The 22,976-nt window shown below is 43.1% G+C and overlaps 2 protein-coding genes across 2 annotated transcripts in view; both read left to right on the top strand.

The window, feature by feature from the left end:
* Window positions 1-11,459, top strand: part of SNCG (synuclein, gamma (breast cancer-specific protein 1)) — a 16,494-nt gene extending 5,035 nt beyond the window's left edge. The window contains exons 2-5 of the mRNA XM_009083380.1: window positions 416-457; window positions 1,328-1,455; window positions 9,942-10,022; window positions 11,145-11,459. Of these exons, the coding sequence (XP_009081628.1) occupies window positions 416-457; window positions 1,328-1,455; window positions 9,942-10,022; window positions 11,145-11,174 (281 nt within the window). The 3' untranslated portion in view covers window positions 11,175-11,459. The remainder of the gene's footprint in view (window positions 1-415; window positions 458-1,327; window positions 1,456-9,941; window positions 10,023-11,144) is intronic.
* Window positions 11,460-18,481: 7,022 nt separating this feature from the next.
* On the top strand, window positions 18,482-21,051 carry ADIRF (adipogenesis regulatory factor). The gene is made up of 3 exons (XM_009083381.1): window positions 18,482-18,542; window positions 20,040-20,102; window positions 20,945-21,051. Exons 1-3 carry the CDS (start codon window positions 18,482-18,484, stop codon window positions 21,049-21,051), a joined length of 231 nt encoding a protein of 76 aa, XP_009081629.1.
* Window positions 21,052-22,976: the final 1,925 nt, after the last annotated feature.

Here is a 22,976-nt window from a genome sequence, read left to right on the forward strand (position 1 = left end):
GACTCCTTGTCTTGCAAGACTGCAGTTGGTGACATTTTAGTAGGTGACTTAATATACATTCGTTTTTACTATTGGATTAACATTTATTTACCTCCACATGACTGTTCTTTTCATTTTGAAAATATTTCAGGGACAATTTTTCATACTCCAGCATGGTATAATCAAGATTTTTCAGGTCTAGGCATCTCCAGAGAATTTGCTGTTGAAGTTCTCCAACTCCCAACACAAAGGTACTCATTGACTTTATTGGGGAGGGAAGCTGGTCCCTTTTTCTGGCTCTACAAATGGCTTGTGTCTGAGCAGGAGGTACCAGAAACACCATGGCTTCCCATTGCATCTTGTAAGAACAGAAACCCACCTGTGTCCAGGAGGTTCTTTGCCAGGTAGCACTAATGGACTGTGTTTCTTTTCACAGGCACCAAAACCAAGGAAGGCGTAGTGCAAAGTGTGACCTCGGGTAAGAGCACAGCCCTGAGAGAGATGTGGAAATCTGTGATGATTTGCTAGACCTCTTGGTAAGGCTGTCACCCTGGCCAAATGGAAGGTCTGTAGGGGACACCACTGGTCTGCATGACCTTCCATTTGATGAATGGAGGATGCTTGCCAGGAGCAGAGGTTCAGGGTCTGACATTTGCAGTGCACACGGATGGGAGAAAATATTTAATCAGTAGAGCAGGTTAGAAAATTCTAACAAAGGTTACTTGGCAGACTGGGATGATTCACAGCAATTTAGACATTTCACAATGTCAGGTGTGCTGCTCAGCATGCAGAGAGGATTTACCTGCATCAGAATCTGTTGGGCATAAACTGTGGTCTTTGGGAGACTCCTGTGGGGCAGCTGCAGTCAGGGACCCAAAGAATTTCTTTTAGGGTATCCCAAGCTCCAAGGCAGAGCAGCCATATGAACTGCCTTGAAAGATGAATGGATCCTTTTCCTGGAGAAATTAATAACAATTATTTTTTTCTACGCAGAGGTATTAAATCAAACAGAAGGTACCCAGGAAGAGGTCATGCACAGTCTGCAACACAAAATATCTTATCCACACTATTGTCTCTTAGTATCTGACAGTGAATGTTTCATTCTCCAGTTGCCCACAAAGACTGACAGGCTGCAGTGCTGCTCTCTGAGGAGCATTTTCAGTCAGACAAAATCCATCTTGTACATGATCTAAATTCAGACATGATGTCATGTAAAAAAATTCAAACAAGGACTGTGCCAGGGCCAATTTCTTCTTTTACCTCAATGCAATTATTTTATTGTCCCAGGGAATTGGGCAGCCTTTTGGTAGTCTAACTCACTGTCTGTCTGCTTTTGTTGAAACCTCAGTTGCTGAGAAAACCAAAGAGCAGGCCAACGTGGTCGGAGAAGCTGTAGTAGCCAGCGTGAACACAGTGGCAAACAAGACTGTAGAAGGAGCAGAGACCATCGTGGCCACTACAGGAGTTGTAAAAAAGGTATGTTTGTTTGTTTCTTCAGTGATGTGCAGGATAAAAAGAGTTGCCTTTGGATTACACTTGGAAGACCTGCAATCATTTACTGTTGATGGGTTTTACTTATTTAATGAAAGGTTTTACTTATTTAATGAAAGGTTTTCAGCAGTATCTGCTTCTGTATAACAATTTTATCATACAAAGCCTAATAGAGTCTTATTTAGTTTATCCAAATACCACTTGACATCACCCAGTACCACTCCATTAGGTCAGTGAGAGATGACTGTGTCCGGTTGGGTTTTGATTATCTCCACGGATGGAGTCTCCACAATATCCCTGGGCAACATGTGGCAGTGTTTGACCACCTATGAATGTAGAAAAGCATTTTTCCTAGGGACTTGAGCAGAAATATGGCTGAGCTGCAGTAAGCACCTGGGCAGAGTCAGAGCTCTGGGATGTGCAGGATGGGAGGGCACGGGGTCTCAGGAGTTACCCTCACACCTCTGTCATGCTGGTGGGGTGCACAGCCCTGGCCCTGGCCCTGGCAGCTCCGGAGGCAGCAGAGGGCAGCAGTAATTCAGGCACAGCCTGATTCCAGCAGAGAGCCTGACCCTGCTGCTCTGCTTCGTGCTGATTTTGACAACATCCAAGCACTTATTGATAATGGCCGTGTGACCCAAACTGTGCACGGATTAAGCCAGATTCAGACAAGGCATCTTTTGTCCTCCAACCTCATTTGACAAACTGAGCTGCTTCAAGTGGGGGATTAAGGGGCATGTGAAGGAGCGGAACAGTTCCTGGGATGAAGGCACTGCTGATCATTAGAGAAGATGCTTTCACCGGGTGGTAACAAACAGCGACCATTTGTACAGCACATGAGGCTAATATTTGGCAGCTCTTTGGTAAAGACCAGCTCTTTCCCCTCTTCAGAGAGCTGTGACCCATGGTGTTGATAGCCACATGAGCTAGATGAGTCACAACAGACCCAAACCGAGAATCAAAGCAAAGCCAGGCTGGCCAAAATTGTTGTAATTGTTCAGAGAGTCGGCTGATTAATTTCCTGATCTGCACGTAAACACATTGTGATGTGAAACAAAACTTCTACACAGCATATAAATCCTGAGAGAATAGTCTAACAAAAAGAGGAGAACGGCAGCGACGAGTGACGCAAAATGCCCTCCTGAAAGCTTGTGAAAAAGGCAGATACAGGAGTTCTGCTAAGCCCTTGGGATACGATTAATCTCTGTTCCCAGAGGGGGCATCAATTAGGCTGCAGGAGTGCAGACAGTGATTCCTAATTCCATGGGGCCAGACTACCCTCTCCTACCTTTTGACTGACTGGGAGCGGGTGATTGACCCAGGAGAGTCAGGAATTTGCTGACGGTAGGAATCCATCCTGCAGATATTGAACTGTCTCCCCTGTGGCAAAGGCTGAGCAGCAGCAATCCTCTTCCCCTTTCCTCCTAAAGGAGAGCCCCTCTCCTCACCCCCAGCCTTCTGCCAAAGGCTGGCGGCTACAGTTTACAGATAATTTCAGAGCTCAAACCACTCAGTGTTATCTGTTTCTATCTTTGTGAAGGTAATCCCTTAGAAAATCAGTGATTCCTTGGTCCTAGTAGCTTCTGGGTTATGTAGACTGCAGGCAATATACAAAGCTGTGAGTTTTCCAGAGGATTAAAGCATCAAGCATCTGAACTGCCATTCTAGCATCTCCCATCGATGTCTGACTGCTTAGAGTTAAAATGGAGACGGATCAAGAAATAAAAAATTAGGATGTGTCACATGCCAAAGGGCAGACTAAATGGAGCCAGGAAACTGCTTTGGATACAGCATCATAGTGTCATGCCAAACAGCAGAATTGGGCAGCAGAATGAAAACAGGAGGAGAAAAACAAGATAAAAGAAGTCACAGGAGAAAGAAATTAATGAAAAACTTTGTTTCTGTGAAAGAGGGGTCATCTATTCTACTGGTTTAGTTCAGCTTAGTAGTGCAAATCTTTTATTCATCCTCACTCACCATACTTCAGCATCTATCTAGATAGCTTTTGGATCTAACTAGACATGGAAAATTGAGTTCTGTGTGCACACCGAGTGCATCCCAACTGCTAATGGTTAATTGCCATGGAGCCAAAGCTGCTTCAGAGGGAGGGCCCTGAAAGGAGTATAAGGGGTTATGCTGGGCTCTCAGCACAGGCTGTTTTTCTCCAGATCTGCTCCTATTGTGTTCCACAATTTGCTAATGGAAATACAGCCAGTGTCTGCCAAGAGCAGCACTGGGTACTGTAATGCATGTGGAAGACCCACTGGAGATACACTGAGAAGAATGATAAGATAAAGCAATTAGATGTTTAAACAGTAAATACCTACTGTTATAATCTTGCAGTCCAGGAATCATACACAAGCATTTCAGCCCCTGAAGTTTGAGAGAGCTGTTACATCCAGTCCTGAGACTTGCTTGTGCTTCATCCCATCCTCCTTCTTTCTAATTGCACAGAACATTTGCTGACATCTTATTTCAGTTTTCAACTATCTCCAGTGTTATTCCCTGCTGACTTTATAGAGGGGTTGTTCAAAGAATCTGTGTTGTGGGGTGACTCGAGTCTGGAGGGTCAAGTGGCCCAGGAGGCACGTCCCCAGCTGAGCATTCCTAGTATTAATATCAATTACGGAGAGCTCGTTGACATTTAATCTGTGCATCTGACAGCTGGGATCAGTGGCAGGCACATACTAGCAAAGAGTAGGGGACTCTTAGGATTCTGGGTTAAGTTTTGTTCAGGGTGGCAGCTGTGGGGTGGTTGAGCTCTGAGGATGTATCGCATGGTGACTTTGACCATGGGAAAGAATTCAGGCCTTTTTGGATCATGGCAGGCACTGAAATGTGGACACCCGTGGGGCAGTTGGCAGCCTGCTACTCCTTGCTGTCCTTGGTGGGAGCACTCAGAGCCATGCAGAAGGAAACGGGGCTGGTAACTCTATGCCTATGGAGAGGTGCCAAGCACCAGATGAGAACAACCTTGAGTAGTATTGGCATTGCCTAATAGGGCTTTGTCCCTGGCCTGGCCACTGCTCACTGAGTGCAAGAAAGTACTGACTGATTGGAAGGAGTTTCTAAGTATTAACAAAAAACTATGGAAGTTAAGAGATCATGAACCCTCCACAATTTTTCTGATACCCGAAGAAATGAAACTCATCAGGAATGTGTTCTGTCTGTGGCTCTGTACCCATCCTAGTGCCTGGGATGGACATTAAGAGATTCTAGTGAGATAACCACCCTCTATATATCCCTGTCTTAGAAGAGGGTTAATTCTTCGTCTATATGACGCAACACAGAGCTTGCTGCAATGCAGACACCATGTGCTTGGGATCAAGCACATGTACATACACACCCTCACAAAATGTCCCTCAGGGTTTGGAACAATTCCCCCAGTAGCTGATGCTTCCCTACATCCTCTTCCCTTTAGATCTATTTGTCCTGTCAGGTTTGATACGATTTAGTTGTCAGTTCATGGCTCTGTCACTTTGAATTGGGTTTGATCTTTTTTTTTCACTTCATTAATTATTTGAGCAGTTGTCAGCTAGGTGCAACCGCTGGGTGCGTTCGTTGGATCACAGTGTTTCTCCATGCACGTGTTCCACACCCACACTGTGGCTCAAGGCTTTCATAACAACTGAACATTTCAATTGTGAGTGGCTGACATTCATGGCCTTAATTATGTTCACTTACACCCTGCCACTGGTGCTAAGATAGTCGCACCGAAGGAATTAAACACAGAAACTGAGTGACCTTCCTTTTTAGGTTATTTTGGGCAGGGCAAGTGCCACTAGGAGGGAGCAACTGAGGGCATCTAAGAAGCCCTGGAGGGCAGAGCTGCTAAGCAGGAGGAGCAGGGCAATCAACAGCCAAACTACCTTACAATTAAGTAGAACAAATAGCTGAAACTCTTCCCCTTTGTATTCAAGCTTCACTGTACTTCAGTGATGCAGTGATGCATCCTGGTGGTATTCTTCCACATCTCATGAAGCAGGGGACACTGCAAAACCAGTGTGGAGCAGGGTACTCTGCCCACAGGCTCTTTTTCTGTGCTTCCCTCTCAGTCTCATTAGTGCACCCAGGCATGCATTTTGCCATGCAAAATAGCTGAGTTAGTGGCACTGGTGAACTTAAAGTGTACAAGACTGTGTGTTCATGCCTCAAGGGAGGCCCCAGCAATCCTGTAGGATACACTGTTAAATATGTATTATTTGTATAAACAGTCCCATGAAACTGAGAGTGTCTGGCTGTGAGCTGGATGAAAACAAAGCTACCCCAAGAGCCCACCTGGATTTGTAGGGTAAGACAGGAATCCTGCCTGCCCTTCTGTCTGTCCTGTTGGTGGGTCCACTCACTTTAATCATGGGTTGACCTCTTAGTCAGAGCAGCTAGCATCACTCTGAGCACATTCAGCCTGAAACCTGTACAGGACAGCTCGTCCATAGGACCTGTCAGGCTGCCTGAGGGTTTACAAGGGAGTGGTTTGGCCATGCTGCCAAGTAGTATTGTGTTTGCTCCAACGCCCAAGGTCAAGAGCACTACAGGAGGCTGAACCTCTCGGCCTTATGCAATTGATGTCGCATTCAGGGCTGTTAAATTTGTAGCAGATTAGGTTCCCAGTGAGCCTCTCTGGCTTTTTGGCCTTTAAACAATGACAATAACAATAAAGAAATCTTGTTTGCCATTGAATTTGTTGAGATTTTGATGAGTATAGTCCAACATCCAATATTTGGACTGCTTTCTCTGTTATATAAGGAAGATAATCCTAATGAAGTTGTTTATGTCCAAATTTTTGGGAATGGCAAAGACAACCCATTGGCCTATAACATAATATAAATAAAAATATAAGTTTCATGTATGTGCTCAGCCAGTAAAACATACAACTCAATTGCTGAGCTGGAAAAGTGAAGTTCCTAGAACCTGTGAAAATGAGAAATCTGAGGAACCAAACTGTAATTAATTTTTTCAACATTTCTGGGCCTTTGAAATCAGTTTTTAAAAAACATATTAAAATATCTGAACCCAGAAGCCTATAGTACAGACTATTTAAGATCTCAGAACATTGCACAGGAATATTTTTATAAATGTCAGGTCCTAATTTGTTGAGTTTTTCATTAGTGATAGCTGAACAGGTACCTGTTTCATAATCCTAGTGAAATACTGTATTCTATATGTATAAATCTTCTGTAGTGTATACATCCTATATACAAATATAATTTTATACACATAAAATATTTACAAACTTGTATAGTATTCCTGTAAGGAATTCTAAGGTCTTGTGTTTCACTTTACTATTATGTTAAAGTACTTCATTTTTCTGTCTTCACTAGCAAAAAAGATTCAACTGGCTCCCCCAAAAATAGAAAACAGCCCATGTCAAACTATTTTTTTTAAATTTAAAATACTTTTCCTAGGGCAATATTTCATTTCTGAGGGGGAATAATCTGCTTGCCCTTTAAGAACAGGAGGAGTGTTACTAATTATTTCATGGTTTCAACATGCCTTTGCCTTAGAAAATCTTATCCCTTTTAATGAGGAGGTGAACACAGAAGGGAATGGCAAAATTCTTGCTGTCCCCCAGGGAAACTAGAGTGTCACCCTTACTTTCTTGCCCAGCATCCTGCCATGAGTCAGTGTCATGGCTGGAGCTGGTACCCAGGAATTTCTGGCTCTTCATCCAAAGGGAAGACCCTTACATCACATGGTCCTCCTCTGTATATTGTTTTCCTGAGAGTCACTGAGATCCCCAGCCAGCTAACACCCAGCTGAAGAATGCAGCCCTTCCTCATCTAATGCTCACTAATCTGGGCAGGGTGGGAAGCGCGTGAGAAAAAGGCTGTGAGGTGACATCCCTAATGTGGCCTGACACCTCTTCATCCTGCGATTGTGCTGGTTCCTCTACCAAAGTTTAGAAACAGTCTCCAGAAACACGGTGGCTTCCCTTGCTAAAAATAGATGGATGAGTCATTTCTATCCTTCTGGAGCAGAGTCTTGGCAGAGAGCACAATTTAAGGGATATAATAAGCCACACAATAGCTGAACTGGGATTCTTCAGCCCACCCACTGCTCTCAGATTCAGTGTCCTGAGGGTGGTCCTGAGAAAGTTATCCCTTTTTGTGGCTCTTTGCACATCTACAAGACCCAAGCTCCCTACCCACATGAACAGTAAGTGTTCATACCCTGTAGAAAGATGGAGTGCAGTGCACTCGTCCTTGTGTTCCTGTGAGGGGTCCCCCAGTTTTCCCAGCACAACTCAGTACCTTAGACAGTCACCTTTGATTGACCATCATGATTTCACACAGCTGCTGGTAACTCCACCTGCAAAACCCCTACGAAGCACCTGCTGTTGCAGCTATTGTCATTGGCTGGCATTGCAGGTTTCTTTTCTTTCCAACTAACAGTCAAAAAACTGCTTGTAAGGCTTCAAAATTAAATTTAAGCTCATTTATCTGCTTTGGCCTATTGTTCGCTGTTGAGTTATAAAGTGTGGTCCTTTTTATATGGCCCTAGATGCTTGTGAAGTGTTTTTTAAATCCACAGACTGGATCCTGAGGCCACGTGAGCCTTCATAAATTCAGAGTAGTGAGCTGTTTGCTGACAGGACAGCTGACTTGTTTCAGAAAGGCTGTGGCTGAGTGGCTCCATCAGAGTGGTGATGTCCCCCCCAGCAGCCACAGGTCCCTGCTGTGCTGGGAGAAACTCTCTTTCATGATGTGCACAATTTGATGTCCTCAGGTTACCTGGGCTTACTTAACAGAGCTTAGGCTGGTACTAGCAAGAATCATTTCAGCCAACAATGTGATGCAAATTAAGGGCACGTTCCTTAGAAAAAGTAATCACACTGTGCTTTTCACCTGGAGACACCACCAGTGCATGGTGCTCTCCACAAACAAACTAATCAACTCTCAGCAGGGAGATGAAGGAAATGCCAGCAGCTGTGACAGACATCAATACTGGACTGCAGCTTGTATTTTGGCTATTTTCTGCCTTTGGTGGATTGATCTTATGGTAGCTTGCGTGGAGAGCAGGAAGCCCATGGTAGGACAAATAGGTTTCAGTGCTTCCATCTCCCAGCTCCCCTTCCTGACACAAACGGCTCTGAAGTCAAATTTCCAGCTTAAATTTTCATGGGATTTATCTTATGTCTATGTAACTCCATCTAATTTTTTCTTTTTATTTCACATCACCTCTTCTTCCCTAATTCTGTCCCAAAAGTAGCAGGGGTGTTCTCCTGCTGATGAGCACCATTGAGTCTGGACAGGAAGATAAGGACGTGTAAAAATTAAAGACTGGAGTCCCCCAAACATGTCTGGACAGGAAGATAAGGACATGTGTGAAAATTAAAGACTGGAGTCCCCCAAACACATGGAACATAAAGTTCTACTTACAGTAGGTTTGGCAAGGTTTGGTACAGTAAGTTTGGCAAGTACAGAGTTTGGCTAAGAGATTTGATTTGCACTGCATCCACAGCAGCACCAGGGAAAGTAGTGCCCTCGTGTTTCCAAAATGTTGAAATTCAAACTATATCTTCTGCCTTCCATGCAAAATTGATTTTCCCTTTATGCAATATATGTGTCTCCAGTTCCCTGTATGGTGGCCATGACCTCATGTGGGAAAAGGGAGTAAAACTTCAGGGAAACTGTTGGGCATGTGTACTTAAAGGGAACAGAGAAGTTTGTCATTTTAGCTGAGTTTCCCCATGATTTGGGGCCAGCCTATAGAGGTCCTGCTATTTCTGCTATTTCTGCTTTCACTGGCTGATTCCACACAGGTGAGCTTCTGCTTTCCATCCACCCCCTGTGCACATTCAGTGTGGTCAGGATTTTGTCATATCTTCTACCATGTGGCCAAATTATGTTTAAAGTGATTGCCTGGTAATACAACTTTTTCTCCTCTTCTTTGGATAGGAAGGTAGCTGAAAGATGCAGGCAAGTAGCTAAAGGAGCCCCAAGTGCTTATGAAAATGCTTGGACTCAAACACAAAGAAAAGCTTATCCTTTGCTAATGACATTTTTTCCAAAGCAGGACATTAACACCACCACAGCACTGCTATCTCTGAAATGTACTACTCTATGCAATGAGTGCTTAGGGTATGTAAGATAATGTGGGGAAAGGCTGGGCATGATCTGTCTTACTCCAGTTAAATTCATTTGTTCCACTCAAATTTCTGCACACTGAAGGAGTCAAAACTCTGGTCTCAGTGACAGAAAATAAAACTTCAGAAAAAGAACTCATTTTCTGTGTGACAAAGACCCTAAACCAGGTTGTAAGAAATTGAATTGATTTTTCATAGATACCTGCTCTAACAAGCTGCACAAAATTTGGATCTCAAGCAATATTTGCCATCTATTAAAGCTGGGATTTATTTGCGTGTGTAATGCTTGATATCAGTGTCACACGGTCTGCTCAAATAGTCTAAGATTGGGGTGATAATTCTGCTTGTGGTGGCAAGGACAAACATCTCACTTTTGACTTGGCAGGAGGACCTGGCTGGACTGGAGCCACCCGAGCAGCCCAGGGTGGCAGGAGAGGGGGCAGCAAGCACAGGCGGTGGTGGAGAGGTAAGGTGATGCCACAGCCCTGATTTCCCTGTGGTGCACAGGATCTCTGTACCACATCTGGGCTTTTCCTGAGTTACTGGCTTCCCCCCCCACCAGTGGAATCTCCCCTCTGATTCCTGTGGTTATAGATCTGCCACAAGAGGAGCCCATCAGTATTCCACCTTTCCCAAGTTTTGACCAAAAATGGAGCTCATCATGTCTCACTTTTTCCACTTACTTTTTGGGGACCAAGAATTTGCCATGAGTGATAGATGGGCAGATTGTAAACTACTGCCTGATCTGCATAGATTTTGGGGTGTAAATGTGCGTATAAAAGTTAATGCTTTCCTGTGGTTTTATCACATGGAACAGCTTTTTCCTGGCTGCAGCCATGCTTTAGAAGGGCTTTAGATAAAAAGTTAGCTTTCCTATAGATTTTTTCATATTTAAATTAGTTCTTTTAGTTTTTGATCTGTTCTACCTGCAATGTCCTTTTGAAACCCTGGGTCAAATGTCAGTCTTTGGGTCAATTTCAGCTCTTGAGCAAAGATGACTCAGTGTCCAATATGGATGCTCTAAAAGGGCAAATGCTTCTCGTGTGGTATTTCATTTACAATTTCAGTCCTAAGGCCCTTGGCTGCTCCTCAAGACACACAGTACTGCATATGCCCAAACCCCAGAGTTTTCAGTTTTTCTGAAGCTCAGGCTCTTTCCATGGTGCCTGAAGCTCCTAAAAGTCTCAGTTTGTACCTACCACCCTCTGCCAGCCATGACCCTCTACATCACAGGAATGAGCCTTGCTAATCCAAATGACCCTGTGGCTGCACCAGGCTGCAGGTTGGGGTGGGAAGCAGAGCTGACAGCAGAAAGCAGGACACTCCTGCCAGTGACAGCACAGCCCCATGTTAGCTTGACTTCCACCACGTGTGAATTCACACCTCGTTACAGCAGAATGTGTCTGGTTTCCAGAATGAATGGAGAAGTCATTTATTTTCTGCACCACATATAGTCCTCATTGTTTTGTAGCTGTTCATGGGGGTTTTTTTTTGTGGTGACTATCAGCATTGATTTTTGTCTTAATTTTATTTGTATATCTTTTCCACTGGAAATATTTAACTGTTTTCCTATCTGTCTTCTCCTCAGGGTGAAACTGAAGGCAATTCATCAAGTTAGGGACTTCTAGCTCAAAACAAACCATTCCAAGAGCATACATGGAAATATTAGCTGACACAACAACAGGAAAATCTCGCTGTCCATAGACTAACTACATTCAGCTCTGTAGTCTTTCACTTGCATCATAAACTTACAATATATGTAACCCAGACTCCTCTGATTGTAAGTAAAGCACAGGTGTGTACCAGGGTGTGTGTCCTTCCCCACCTCCCTCCTGGCTTCCCAACCTGCTTGCTTTGCATATTTTGGTTGGACTCACTGCTCTGTCTCTCATGTCCACCTGTACTAGCACTTGGGATCTCTAGGTATTGTGGAAATATTTTTTTTAAAACTAATAAAAATGTGTTTGAACAAGCTTTTTGTCTTGTCAGTCTTATTTGCACATTTTAGATGTGGATCCTTCCAAACTGATGCACTCTTCTTGTAAAAGTGCAGTATTAAAATATAAGGATCTTAAAACTCTAAGTGCCTTAAATTGTGTTTTAAAAGATGGAGAATCATGAAAAACTGTATTTCTGAAGTCAGTAGCAGAGGTAGGCAAGCTTTCTCTCTCTCAGGTCTGAGAAACAAATATTTCACTTTTTAGATACTTGCCATATTTAAAAGAGTGTGATTGGATATTGGACACTTTCAACCTGAAAGTGATGTTGAGCTCAGTTAGCGTTTGTTCTTTGCTGTTTATCCTGCTTACACCAGAGATTGAAAACTTTATGCTGACATCTGGGTGTAACAAGCAGCTAGAAGCTAATAAAAGAAATATGATGGGATCTGGGTGACCTGGTAGATCAGAACTGCATTACTCTGCTGCCAAGGGCAGGCAGGATTGCTGTGAAATGCATGACCCTGACAGCAGGTGCCAAAGGAGAATTTGCAGGTGCACCATGAACATGGGGCTGGTATCAGTTACAGCAGTTGGTCAGGCTGCAGATAAGCTGCTGAGTGAGAGTAGCAGACACCATCTATATTCACATACATAGAGAATGGAAAAATGTTGTTACAAATCTCACTGCTGTAAACAATAAGGATAAGCTTAAAGCATGTCAGTAGGTCTGGGTCTAAGAGTGTGTTCATCTACCTACCTACAGGCAGAGCACCCACGAATCCAGGAAAAAGCCAGTAAACTGTAGAGATGTAAACTGCTTCAAAATCAGACCATTAATCTTCATTAAGCTGCATAACGATGATGACTACAGAAGATATTATAGGAGAGATTGTTGTGACAGAAGGATCTAGCAGGGGTGCTAGCAGCCTCTCTCGTGCATTAACAACACATGTAAAGCTTTGCCTTGCAGAGACTACAGGATTTCCATTCAAGTGCATGTTTGATCTCAACACAGAAAGGGAACAAAAGAACACTAGCAGAGGTAACAAGGCTCCTCAAAGGAAGTTATATCCAACATGTGCATACTCTTTTCTGATGTCCTGCAAAACATCTGCCAATTAACCAGAGTAACTAAAATTGAGGCCAAGGTAAGAGAGCATAGAGATACTCATGCCTAGCAGCAGGAGACTGGAGTCTATTCGTGCTCACTAGAGAGAGGCAGGGGAAAATTCCTCTGCTCCAAAGCTTTGTTTCATAGGGGTACAAAACAGGAGGTGAGTGCCTTTGCTAGGGACAGCACATGTGGGAGGCAGGGGCAGGTAGTGGCTGGTCTAGTCCCATTGCAGTCAGAGCCCAGAGGAGTGTTTATGCATCTTGCACAGACAATCACAAGCCTTGAAGACAGAGCCCAGGACATGCAGTTTCCTCCCACGTGAGTGCCCTGCGACAGTGAGTGGGAACAGGGTAGTGCTGTGCCCATGCAATGGCTCAGTGAGCCTCTGTTTCCTCCCTGTCCCTTCCTCAGACTGGATGTCACCTAGCCAGGGGGAGCAGAAGTGCCTGTCTGAGCTGCCTTTGTCAGAGGAAAGAAAGGTGAATACTATTTTCTTCTGAAGTAGAAGGGTCTGTCACCAAAGAGACAAAATATTATCTACTAATTATTCAACTACACTTTGTTGCATGTCTGTTTGGTTCACTGCATGGAAAAGAAGGCTGTGCTTTTAATGAGTATTCAGACATGTGTAACAAGAGGAGATGGAAGGAAAGTGAAAAGTGAAAGGATGGAGGAGATGTACCAGAAAACATCCCCCAGGAGAAGCTGCTTTTTCTAGGGAAGTGCTGGGAATCCACTCGCACTAGGTAAAAGCCGAGGAGGTAAACACTAAAAAAAAATTATTTTTTTCTCACAAGTCATGGTCTGGATGATCAAGAGTCTCTTTTACTCATCTCACCCTGTGAATTATTTAAGTGGGCTTTGTATACGTGATACCACTCGCAACCAAGTTGTTAATTTAATCTCACGGTGATGAGGCAGCGCGCGGTGTCGGTCGCAGCAGGGCCATGGTCTGTCCCAGTGACATGACTCTGGGAGCTCATGCTCCCACCTGTGTGGTGACCCAGCAAGCCAGGAGCAGCTGCTGCCAAGTGTTGCATCAACTGCACTATGCAAGTGACCAACAAAGTGCTGAAAAACACTTTTTTTCCCCTTGTAACAACAAAACTTACTTAACTGCAGTTAAGCTTTATTAAGTGATTTGTTCTGATACAGTTCATAGCCTTTGAGAGCTTCCCCTCCAATTATGTTTTAGCTAAGAGCTGAAGGGCATGCAGGGCCTGATTTTTCAAAGATGTCTCTCAGGGATGCAGAAAAGAAAGCAGTGGTTCTGGACAGAATATCCCAAAATGTATTCCACTAGTTTAAATGCAAATCAGGTAATAACACACTTAAAATTCCACTTCTTCTGAAAGTTCTATTTTTGTGTCTGCATAATGTAGGTCCTAAAACTGACCTCAAAGAGCACCTGATTAACAACTGAAGGGTTGTTTTTTAATACTGTTCCCTATAAAATATATACAATCACTCACCTCTTTGATACTTTTTTATGTATTGAAACCTAGCTTAACTGTTTCGTAAATGCATCGAAACCCTACCAAATCACAAGAAGACAGCCTGTCAATCCAGAAAAGCTCAGATTAAAACTGAGCTCTCTGAACAACAGGCAAACCCCTGCACACATGACTTTGCAGCAGCACAGTTTCTCTATCAAGCTTTGGCACTGCCTTTTTTTTTTGCATGGATCCCAGCACGGGAGGCAGGCAAGCTTGGCAGCTCAGCTTCTCCAAATTTCCTCTCCCATGAGCCCAGGCTGAGTGTGCTGCAGGAGGGCAGAGCCACAGTGCTCCTTCCCATGCCAGATCTTAAGCTGGTAGTCAAGCCTTTCCCACCTTCTTACCCCTTCTGAGTTAAAGACCAGACAATTTTTTTTTGTCTTTCCTAGTCCTGAAGCTGCAGCAGATCATGAAACTCCAGAGCAGTCCCAGTATTTAAGCATAGTTTGAGGTGCTCCAGAAGAAGGTAGAAACTGGACACTTCTCCCAGATGCTGCCTCAAGATGCAGAAACCAGAAGATAAAGAACTCTGTATGTTGATCCTGTGCTTTGAAGATGAGCTGACTGATGATTCCTGGAGGATGTTACTACCTGTGTAATGGAAGTAGTCAGACCTACTTTTTGCCCAGAACTGTATATCAGTATTTGAACTGAAGGTCTAATTAACTTACTTAGAACAACTTCAGTTTGATCCTTTAAATGACTAACATATGATTTACAATAATTATATATTTTTATAAGCAAACCGTTCTAGCTCTTAAAACAAATCTGTTTCATGAAATAACCACGTCCCTTCTACATTGATATCAGTCTATTTTAGCAGCTGTGGATGTTGAACACCACACACCTTGTTAACTTCTGGAGTGATCTGTGTAAAACTTTTCAGCCCTGACACACCATTGCATTTGCCTTGCTGATGGAAACCATAACCTATCTATAAATCCCAACCCTGATAAAATGAAAACTTCAGCAAACCCAAATAAATTTCAATGCTTCTCATTTAAGTAACCTCCTTTGCCCCTTTTTCATGTGTAAAACATTAGCTCTGATCAAGTACTTCTCACCTTCATCAGGTAATGAAAGAGCAGGGTTCATGGCAGTGATACGAGAGAGTGCTCAAAAATGCCATAGAAGTGATGTGAAAGGAAACCAGGACAATTTCTATTTTTCCTGTGGTGTATAAATTTAACTCACATCTATCTAGCCTGCATGTCTGGAGTTACAACTATTTCCAGTGCTATGGATCATGGAGCACTCCTAGCCCTTAAGGAGTCAGTTTTGGGGTTTTTCCCTCCAACACAAAATCACAGGCAACAGACTGTGTGTTTTTTTCCCTCAAACACAAAATCACAGGCAACAGACTGTGGAGGTGCATTTCAGAAGACTGCACATTTGAAAACTGGCATTCTTGTAAACATAGCCACACAGGGCTGTGCTGGGCAGTGGCAGGTGTGGTGAAGTCACAGGAAAGGCTGGTGCCCAGGTGGGGCATGTGGCTCATCAATGAGCTCAAACACTTCCTCATGACTCTTGCAAGAGACTCATGGGAGCCCATCACAAACACCTGCTCCAAGGAGATGTATGCAGTGAAATGTGAGTCAGATACCTATACCTTGACCAGGACAGGAATGAATTTAAAGCCATATGGTTAGTTGACTTAGTTCATTAATACATAATTAGAAATAAGTTACTATTTCTACTTCCTTACTCAGGAAAAGCTTTCAACAGTTCCACTTGGGATAGTATTCTCTTTAGAGGACAGGAGAAGGTTAAATTGTTTGGAGAAATAGTTTTCTACAAAATCCAGGGATAGGTCTGATCTAGATTAGTAGTTTCAATATTCATAACAGAACAAAAGGAAAACTCACGGATAAATTGCTGCAAATTTCCAAACAGATGAAATTAAAAGCCTCATTTTACCTCAGGTCAATCAGCCTGTTTATATCTGAACACTCTAATCTATATCTAATATCAGTTTAAAGGGCCTCGTATTAGCTTAAAAAAAGTAATGTTAACTCACACAGTGAATAAACGTGATGCAATATATTCTGTTAATTTTCTAATATGGCTTTTTAACTCTGTGCACAGACTGTTTGTCCTGTCATATGGGCTAGATACATATTATACCCAAGGTCCCTCTTCCCTCTGCTCTGGGCTGCATTATAGTGATGATGCCATGTCAATTTGCCAGGCAAGGATAATTTGTTTTCTTTTTTTTCTGTTTGGAATCAGGATAATGATATTAATGCTAAGGATAAGATTACATTAGATGAGGAGTCATGCTGCTATCCTGTCAGCAGCATAGGTTTTACTCAGGAATTCACACTGCTTAATGTTTTGGGCAGGAAGTAAAGCAAGCAGCAACACACATCAGACACCCATATCGAGCCTGAAATGCTGAACAAAGATTTCCACTTGGAAGAATAATAGTTGGAGTTGGAGAAATCTAGATAGCTGTCAGAGCAGATTTAAAGAGCAATATTTACCTGAACTGCTTAGGAATTTTTTGCTAGAATGCGGTGCATGTTTAATGCTTGGTGTAAGAATTCATCAGTTCTAAATGTTCTCCCAAACTCTTGTTCGTCTCTTCATGCAAACTACCCCAGCCAGCATCTCTGGGGCTCTTGTGCTGAAAGTCCATCAGCAGAAAAGATCAGGGAGGGCAGCTGGAAAATATTTGCTGCTGGAGCCTGGGCATGTCATCTCTTGAGTTATGACAAGCTGCCTGAAGGGTGCTGGAGAGCCTCTTCCTTCCTTTCACTATCACCCTGCACAGAGTTACTTGAGACAGCAGTGACCTGGCTAAGGGGACTGAGAACAGCTGAAATCCACCCATTTGGTATGGCTTTGTGTTGTGGCTGTGTTCTCTGGTTTGGGCAAGAAAGATAAGTAGGTCTATGCTCGGGGTTTTGTATGAACAAATGCCAGAGCCCCACAATACTAGGTGTCTTTTTATCTGAGTTTTTACAAATCCAAGTAAGAAAATCATTCCAAAAAAAGAAATCAGCAAGGAATTGAGTAAAGATGCCTGATGTGAATATATAATTAAGATTCTAATTTACCCATCAAGGGGGAAAAAGGATTGTTGTGTGAAGTAACAAATGAGTGGTGCAAAAGTTGGAAAGATGTCTTTGGAATGACAGGCAGAATAGGAGTGGCTGAGGAATGCATAGAACCTTATTTTCTGTGACTCTTCCTCACTTGGGTACTAATGAAGTACTAAACTTACGAGAACTGTCAGTGCCCACCCTAGTTTATCCATGGCATCTTGTTCTTGTGCCTATTTCCCAACACAAAGCCTTTCTCAGGAAGATGAATATGGGTATGAGTGTGACCATCTGAACTGAGACACTTTGTACACCGGAAAATGGCAATGAGGAACCCAAACCCCACAAGCCATTTGGCTCCTGAGTCTGCCAAGAGTTTACTTGTACAAAGTTCCTTTGTGCTGGGGATTGGTGGCAGAAAATATAAACTCCAAAGACTAGTGGAAACCTCGGAAATGCCAGAGATTAAAGCCAGAAACTCTTATTAATATGTTGATGCTAGGAAAGGCACTGATTTTGCACATAATTTCTCTACTAACAAAAAACATACCACAAAGCCACATTAGGAAACAGTGGTTTTGCTGATTTGGCTTCTTTTTTTCTCCTCCCCCTGAGAACTGCTAGCACTGGCACTGGTTACCTGCCTCACCCAGGCAAGGCCTTCAGTCACGATGGGATTTGCGATCCACCTTGAGCAGGCAACCAGAAAGATGACCAGATTAGCAGTTTCTTATAAAAATACACATAAATGACAACTCCCACCATCTAACAATAAATATCCAGCCTGACAAGAAAAGGGTATTGTGATTCAAGCTTCTAGACACTGAAACAAGTTTCTGCTGGTTTCTTTTCTCATGAGGTTCTGCTCAGGGGCTGCAGGAAGGAGAAGAAAGCCGGCCCGGCAGGGACGAGAGTTGGCCATGCCCAGGCACTGCCATGCCAGTAGTTTTCCATCACCATTTATAAGGCTCAGTTCAGTGACTTTTCTCTGTCTATGGTGGTGGAACAGGTTTTTTTGCAGTTTTGATTTAAAAAAAACCAAACCCCACAAATTAACAAACAAAGACAGTGTGATGAAGCAGAAATCTCTATCCAGGCACACCCTCTCATTGAGGAAGGTAAATAAACAACTTTTCTCTATTTTCAGCTTTCATTCCTGGCATTCAAACTCCACCCATTGCACCAATCACCCCCAAAAGAATCAGCAGGTCTCCTGGCAGATATATAAAACCAGGACAAGTCAGGACAGCAAGGCATAGTGCGCTATACATCACTGGGTTCTTAATTTTGTCGAAGCAGAGGACTGTTAACAGGTGTCGGAAGCCACGATGTCGGGTAAAAGCTTCCAGGGATTGAAGGAACAGGCTGAAGGTACAGCAAAAGATGCTGGTAAGAAAGATTAAATATTGTTGTATATTTGGAAGGGGGCTCAGCTGCTGCTTTCGCTCAGAAAAAGCACAATCTGAAATTGTACTACTAGCTGCATCAGCGCTAGCACGACACAGCTTCTCCTTTTTGCTTCGCTTCCCGGTGGCCAAGTTTTGGCAGTCACCTGCAGAAGACCCCAGGCTGACCATGGCTCTCAGATGGGCACAGGCAGCTGCCTCCACCTGCCCACCCTCCAACCCCACTGCGGCTGCTGAGCATGGTCCAGTATTTATCACTCCCAAAACGTTAAACTTAGTGTTTATGGAGTGGTGAAGCCTTTTTTTTTGGTGAAAACAACCTTCTGTATTTAGCATTTGCATTGTTCAGAGTGGTCTTTTCATGTTCTGCAGTGGTTTTTCATAAGTTGGAGATAACCTTTGATTAATGTTTGCTACTTGGCCTATCAATGCCTTTTGGTAATAGTGACATTGATTGCAATAGATGGTTTGTAATACCTACACAAGTAAGTTTCTGTTGTGTTCTTCTCCAGCAGTGCTCACCAGAGTTTAAAAAGCCCTGAATGAACATTTCTGTCATAGCTATGCCTGGGTTGTAGGGCCAAGCACTGTTATCATTGATGCTGTGCATTGGAAACCAAATTTTCAATGCTAAGGGTAATAACTTTTCTTTTAAATGAGAAATTGTGGTATGTTATTTCTTATTTCAGAATTTGATAGTATGTTCCCTACAGTGTTTGTGTGCAGCTCATTCCTAGTAGCATGTGATTTTGTCAGCTATAGCCCTGGATTCTGATCCTGCAAACCCTTTGTTATATAGCTGAAATAATCTCGGTGATTTTTTTAAAGTTACAGTAAGTTTCCACATGTCTGGGGAAAAATGTGTAGTACATCTGTGAACATGACAATACACCTTTCTGACAAACAGAATAGTCCTTGCTGCATCCTGAATACATTCATACCATTGAGGGGGCATTTCTAGCAAAAGTGATAGGTGTCCTTCACTCTTTCATAAACAACCAGATTACAATTACAGAGCACCTCTCTTTTTTAATGCTTTATATTCTGGAGTTGATCTGTTATGTTTCTAAATTCTGCTCCAATTCTTTTAATTTGTAAAAATCTCCCTTCTCCTGTTCTGTTCTGTTTAGTGCATTTTCTTCCATTTTGGAATAGGCCCTACTCCCAAATGCCCCACAGAGAAAATGTGTGCTAGATGGCCAACCTTCCCCAAGCATAATAAGCTAGAAAAATCAATAAAAGCAGGTGTAATGCAAAATAAGCAGCTTGCAGCCAAATGTCATCATTCCAACTCAGTGCTAATCTTTGCTTCTTTATCTCCAGTTTATCTGCATTGATTTGCTCAGCTGACCATAGGAGCTAGGTGAACTCTAATCTCATAGCAAGCTGCTCTGGCAACACATAGTTCCCGGGGTGCCCACAAGTGAAGGGCACAAAAATGGGACACTGGGAAATTATTTATTTTTTTCCTTGATTACAGGAAGCGCGTTGGGGCAGGCCACGCAGGATGCAGTCAACCAGATTACAGATGCAAGCCAGAAAGGTAGGAGCAATGATGTTCAAATCCAGAAGTGATGGAGCAGCTCAACACAAGGCAGCAGCAGGCAGTACTCATTCCACTCTGTCTCATAGGTGTACTCAGCCTTAAAGTCCTTGGTTTCAGTGACCACTTTTGGCCTTTTATAAATCTTATGGGAAAGGATTTTGGGATGTGTTGCTTAGTAGCTCATGTACCATCAGACAGGAGCTGACCCTCCCTTGCCACTGAGTCTCATGCATGGCATTCAGATGATGGCTTCATTTTCATAAAATTCGTGGGAGCAATATGGACAAAACTTTGCTGACAATTAAGTAACCCTGTGTTACACCTTGCTGTCCCTCATGCCAGCCCTGAGGGCAGGGGTCTGTGCAGGTCCAGGCCTACATGGGATCCCAGGACCTGCTGAGGCAGCACTGGGGTCAAACACTACTGTTCCCACAGCTGGAAAGGTGTCATCAAGGAAGTGTTGGCATCCTGCTCCTGGAAATTGGGAACAACTTAAACTAAAAACCAAGCTCAATACATTTTTTAACAATTTAATAATTTTATAAGAAGGAAGGAAGAATTAGCAATTAAGGCGTTTAAAATGTTGCATGAAAGCCAAAATGCATTGGCAGTACCTCCTCAGAGCTGGCACTCTCTACAACTCCATGGATGGGACAAGAAGGGCAGCTTGGGCACCTGCTGACATTAGATGGGATGGCAGCAAAATTGTCAAAATCTTTTTTAAAGATAGATCACTAAATTTTTGTAGTCTAACCATTTTCACACCTGTCTTCCATCATAAATATTAAACCATGTTGCATTTGTCCAGCTTTCTGCTTATCTCTTTCTCTCTCTTTCAGCTATTGACAAGGCTTCCAAGATGGCACAGGATGGAGTAGAAAAAGCAACTGGACAAGCCGCAGAAGCAATGTCTGGATTTGGGAAAAAATGTGGATTTAAAAAATGATGCTAATTTAAGTCAACCTTATTGCATATATAAATCTCTCTTTGTTCTGCAATTCCCTACTCCTTTGTGTAGAAAAGTGAAAGCTGTTTGATATCTGGATACCTCTTTGATATCCTCTTGAAATGCAAAATTTTAAGGTGGAATACCCCTCTCATCCTTCACATAGAAAAAAATACGTATTTTAGCACATCTGCTCAACATCACCAACATGGCTCAAAGGGCTTCAGCAATGCTGAGTTGCCCTTCTCTTACAACAGTGCAATGATTATTGCCACATTTGCTGAGTGTATTTACAAAGCCAGCGAAACTCTTCACACTTCAGGAGACCAGAACATTCTTATGATGAAACCGAGTTTTCTTCCAGTAATCAAAAGTTAAGATGGGGTAATATTTCTTGTCAGTTGTTTGTTTGTTTATTCCCATCATCTGTATTTTTAGATTAAAAGAAATAAAGGGTGCTGTAAGATTTCCACCACAAAGAAATAAATCATCTCGTTATTTAATCTCATTCTTTTACTCCGGCTTTCGGTGAAGGATAGCACAATGTCCTGCAAATCTCTTTTGCTCTTTGATTCAAAGCCCAGTGAGGTCAGCAATCATCCTGTAAAGGGAGGTGAGTACTGAACCAATTTGCAGTCTGGCAGACAGATATATGGAAACAAGCAGCCCCATACCACAGAGGAACCTCATGGTTTCTGGGAGTGAGTGGCAGTTGTGGTGTCCACAACTTGTCCTTTCTCCTATGTGTCGCCCATCTAAATTTCTTGTTACCATTATGCACAACACATCTCCTGGTAAATCTCCTGGGGACAAAAACTGGCCACTTTATCCCAATGCTCGCTAGCAGCACTACTGCTAAAGATGACTGGTAGCACTGACATGAGAAAGACCACAGTGGGGTGCTCAGCTCATCCCTTCGGTCATGCCTGAGCTGCAGTTTCTGTGCAGTGCTTCAAGGCAGCTCAGGGAGAGAGCTGCTGCAAGAGAGCCCAGAGGGAAATCTTCATGCCTAGGAGATGGAAATATTTATTTTAGATTGCTGCTTGCTGGGCAATCAGAGGCTGCTGCAGCCAGACAGGATGCCCACTTAGTGCTGCCTCTGTCAACAAAAGGCACTAATACCCACTTATTTGCAGTAAGTGCTCTTACCTCGGCCTCTGGGTGTTTCTCATTGCTAGGCAATATTTCCTTTCTTTTTTTTCCCTCCTGGTTTGGAGCCTTGCCAGCTTGGTTTCAGTAAAAATCTAATTTGTGCCTTACAAAACAAAACCAAAGCGTGACCAAAGCCCTCTGGCTGCAGTGAAGTAGGGCAATCCAGGCCTGTTTGAGGTATTGCTGTCTTGCACCTCTTGACCAAGAGCTGTGGTTGACCAGGGCTTTTTGGAAGCTGGTCTTTGTAAATGTGGTCCTAGGAAAGATGAGAGACTGGCTCACTGCTCAACCTGAAGACCACCCTTGTTTGCAATCTGCAGAAGGACTGCACGGACTGAAAAGCCTTTACAGGACCCTATAATAGACCATCTGTGAGTAAACATAGTCCAGGGCTTTGCACAGAGTGTCCCTATGCAATGTCTCCTGTCATTTAAAGCTTTAAAAGCCTAAATATTTACCCAAGTACAAGCTCACAGAAAAAGCATTAGACTATTGCACTCTCAGTTACTGGGCAACCCTCAGTAGTACTTTATAATTTAGTACTTTTCATGGTTACCTCCCTGATGGTGAAATCTTCAGGGACTGAGCACTTTAGACTAGGCATTTCAGACACCAGTGCTGTGTTTGTGGGTGATAGTGGCCCATACACCACTCTCCATCACACCTTTTTTTCCATGCAGAGCACTGGTTAGCTCATAGTACAAAAAAATTGAACAGTTGTGGATATCTTCACCAGTAAAACCCATTATCCCCTTGCACGACTGATGATATTC

This window comes from Acanthisitta chloris, unplaced genomic scaffold, assembly GCF_000695815.1.
Source record: "Acanthisitta chloris isolate BGI_N310 unplaced genomic scaffold, ASM69581v1 scaffold3271, whole genome shotgun sequence".
NCBI lineage: Eukaryota > Metazoa > Chordata > Aves > Passeriformes > Acanthisittidae > Acanthisitta > Acanthisitta chloris.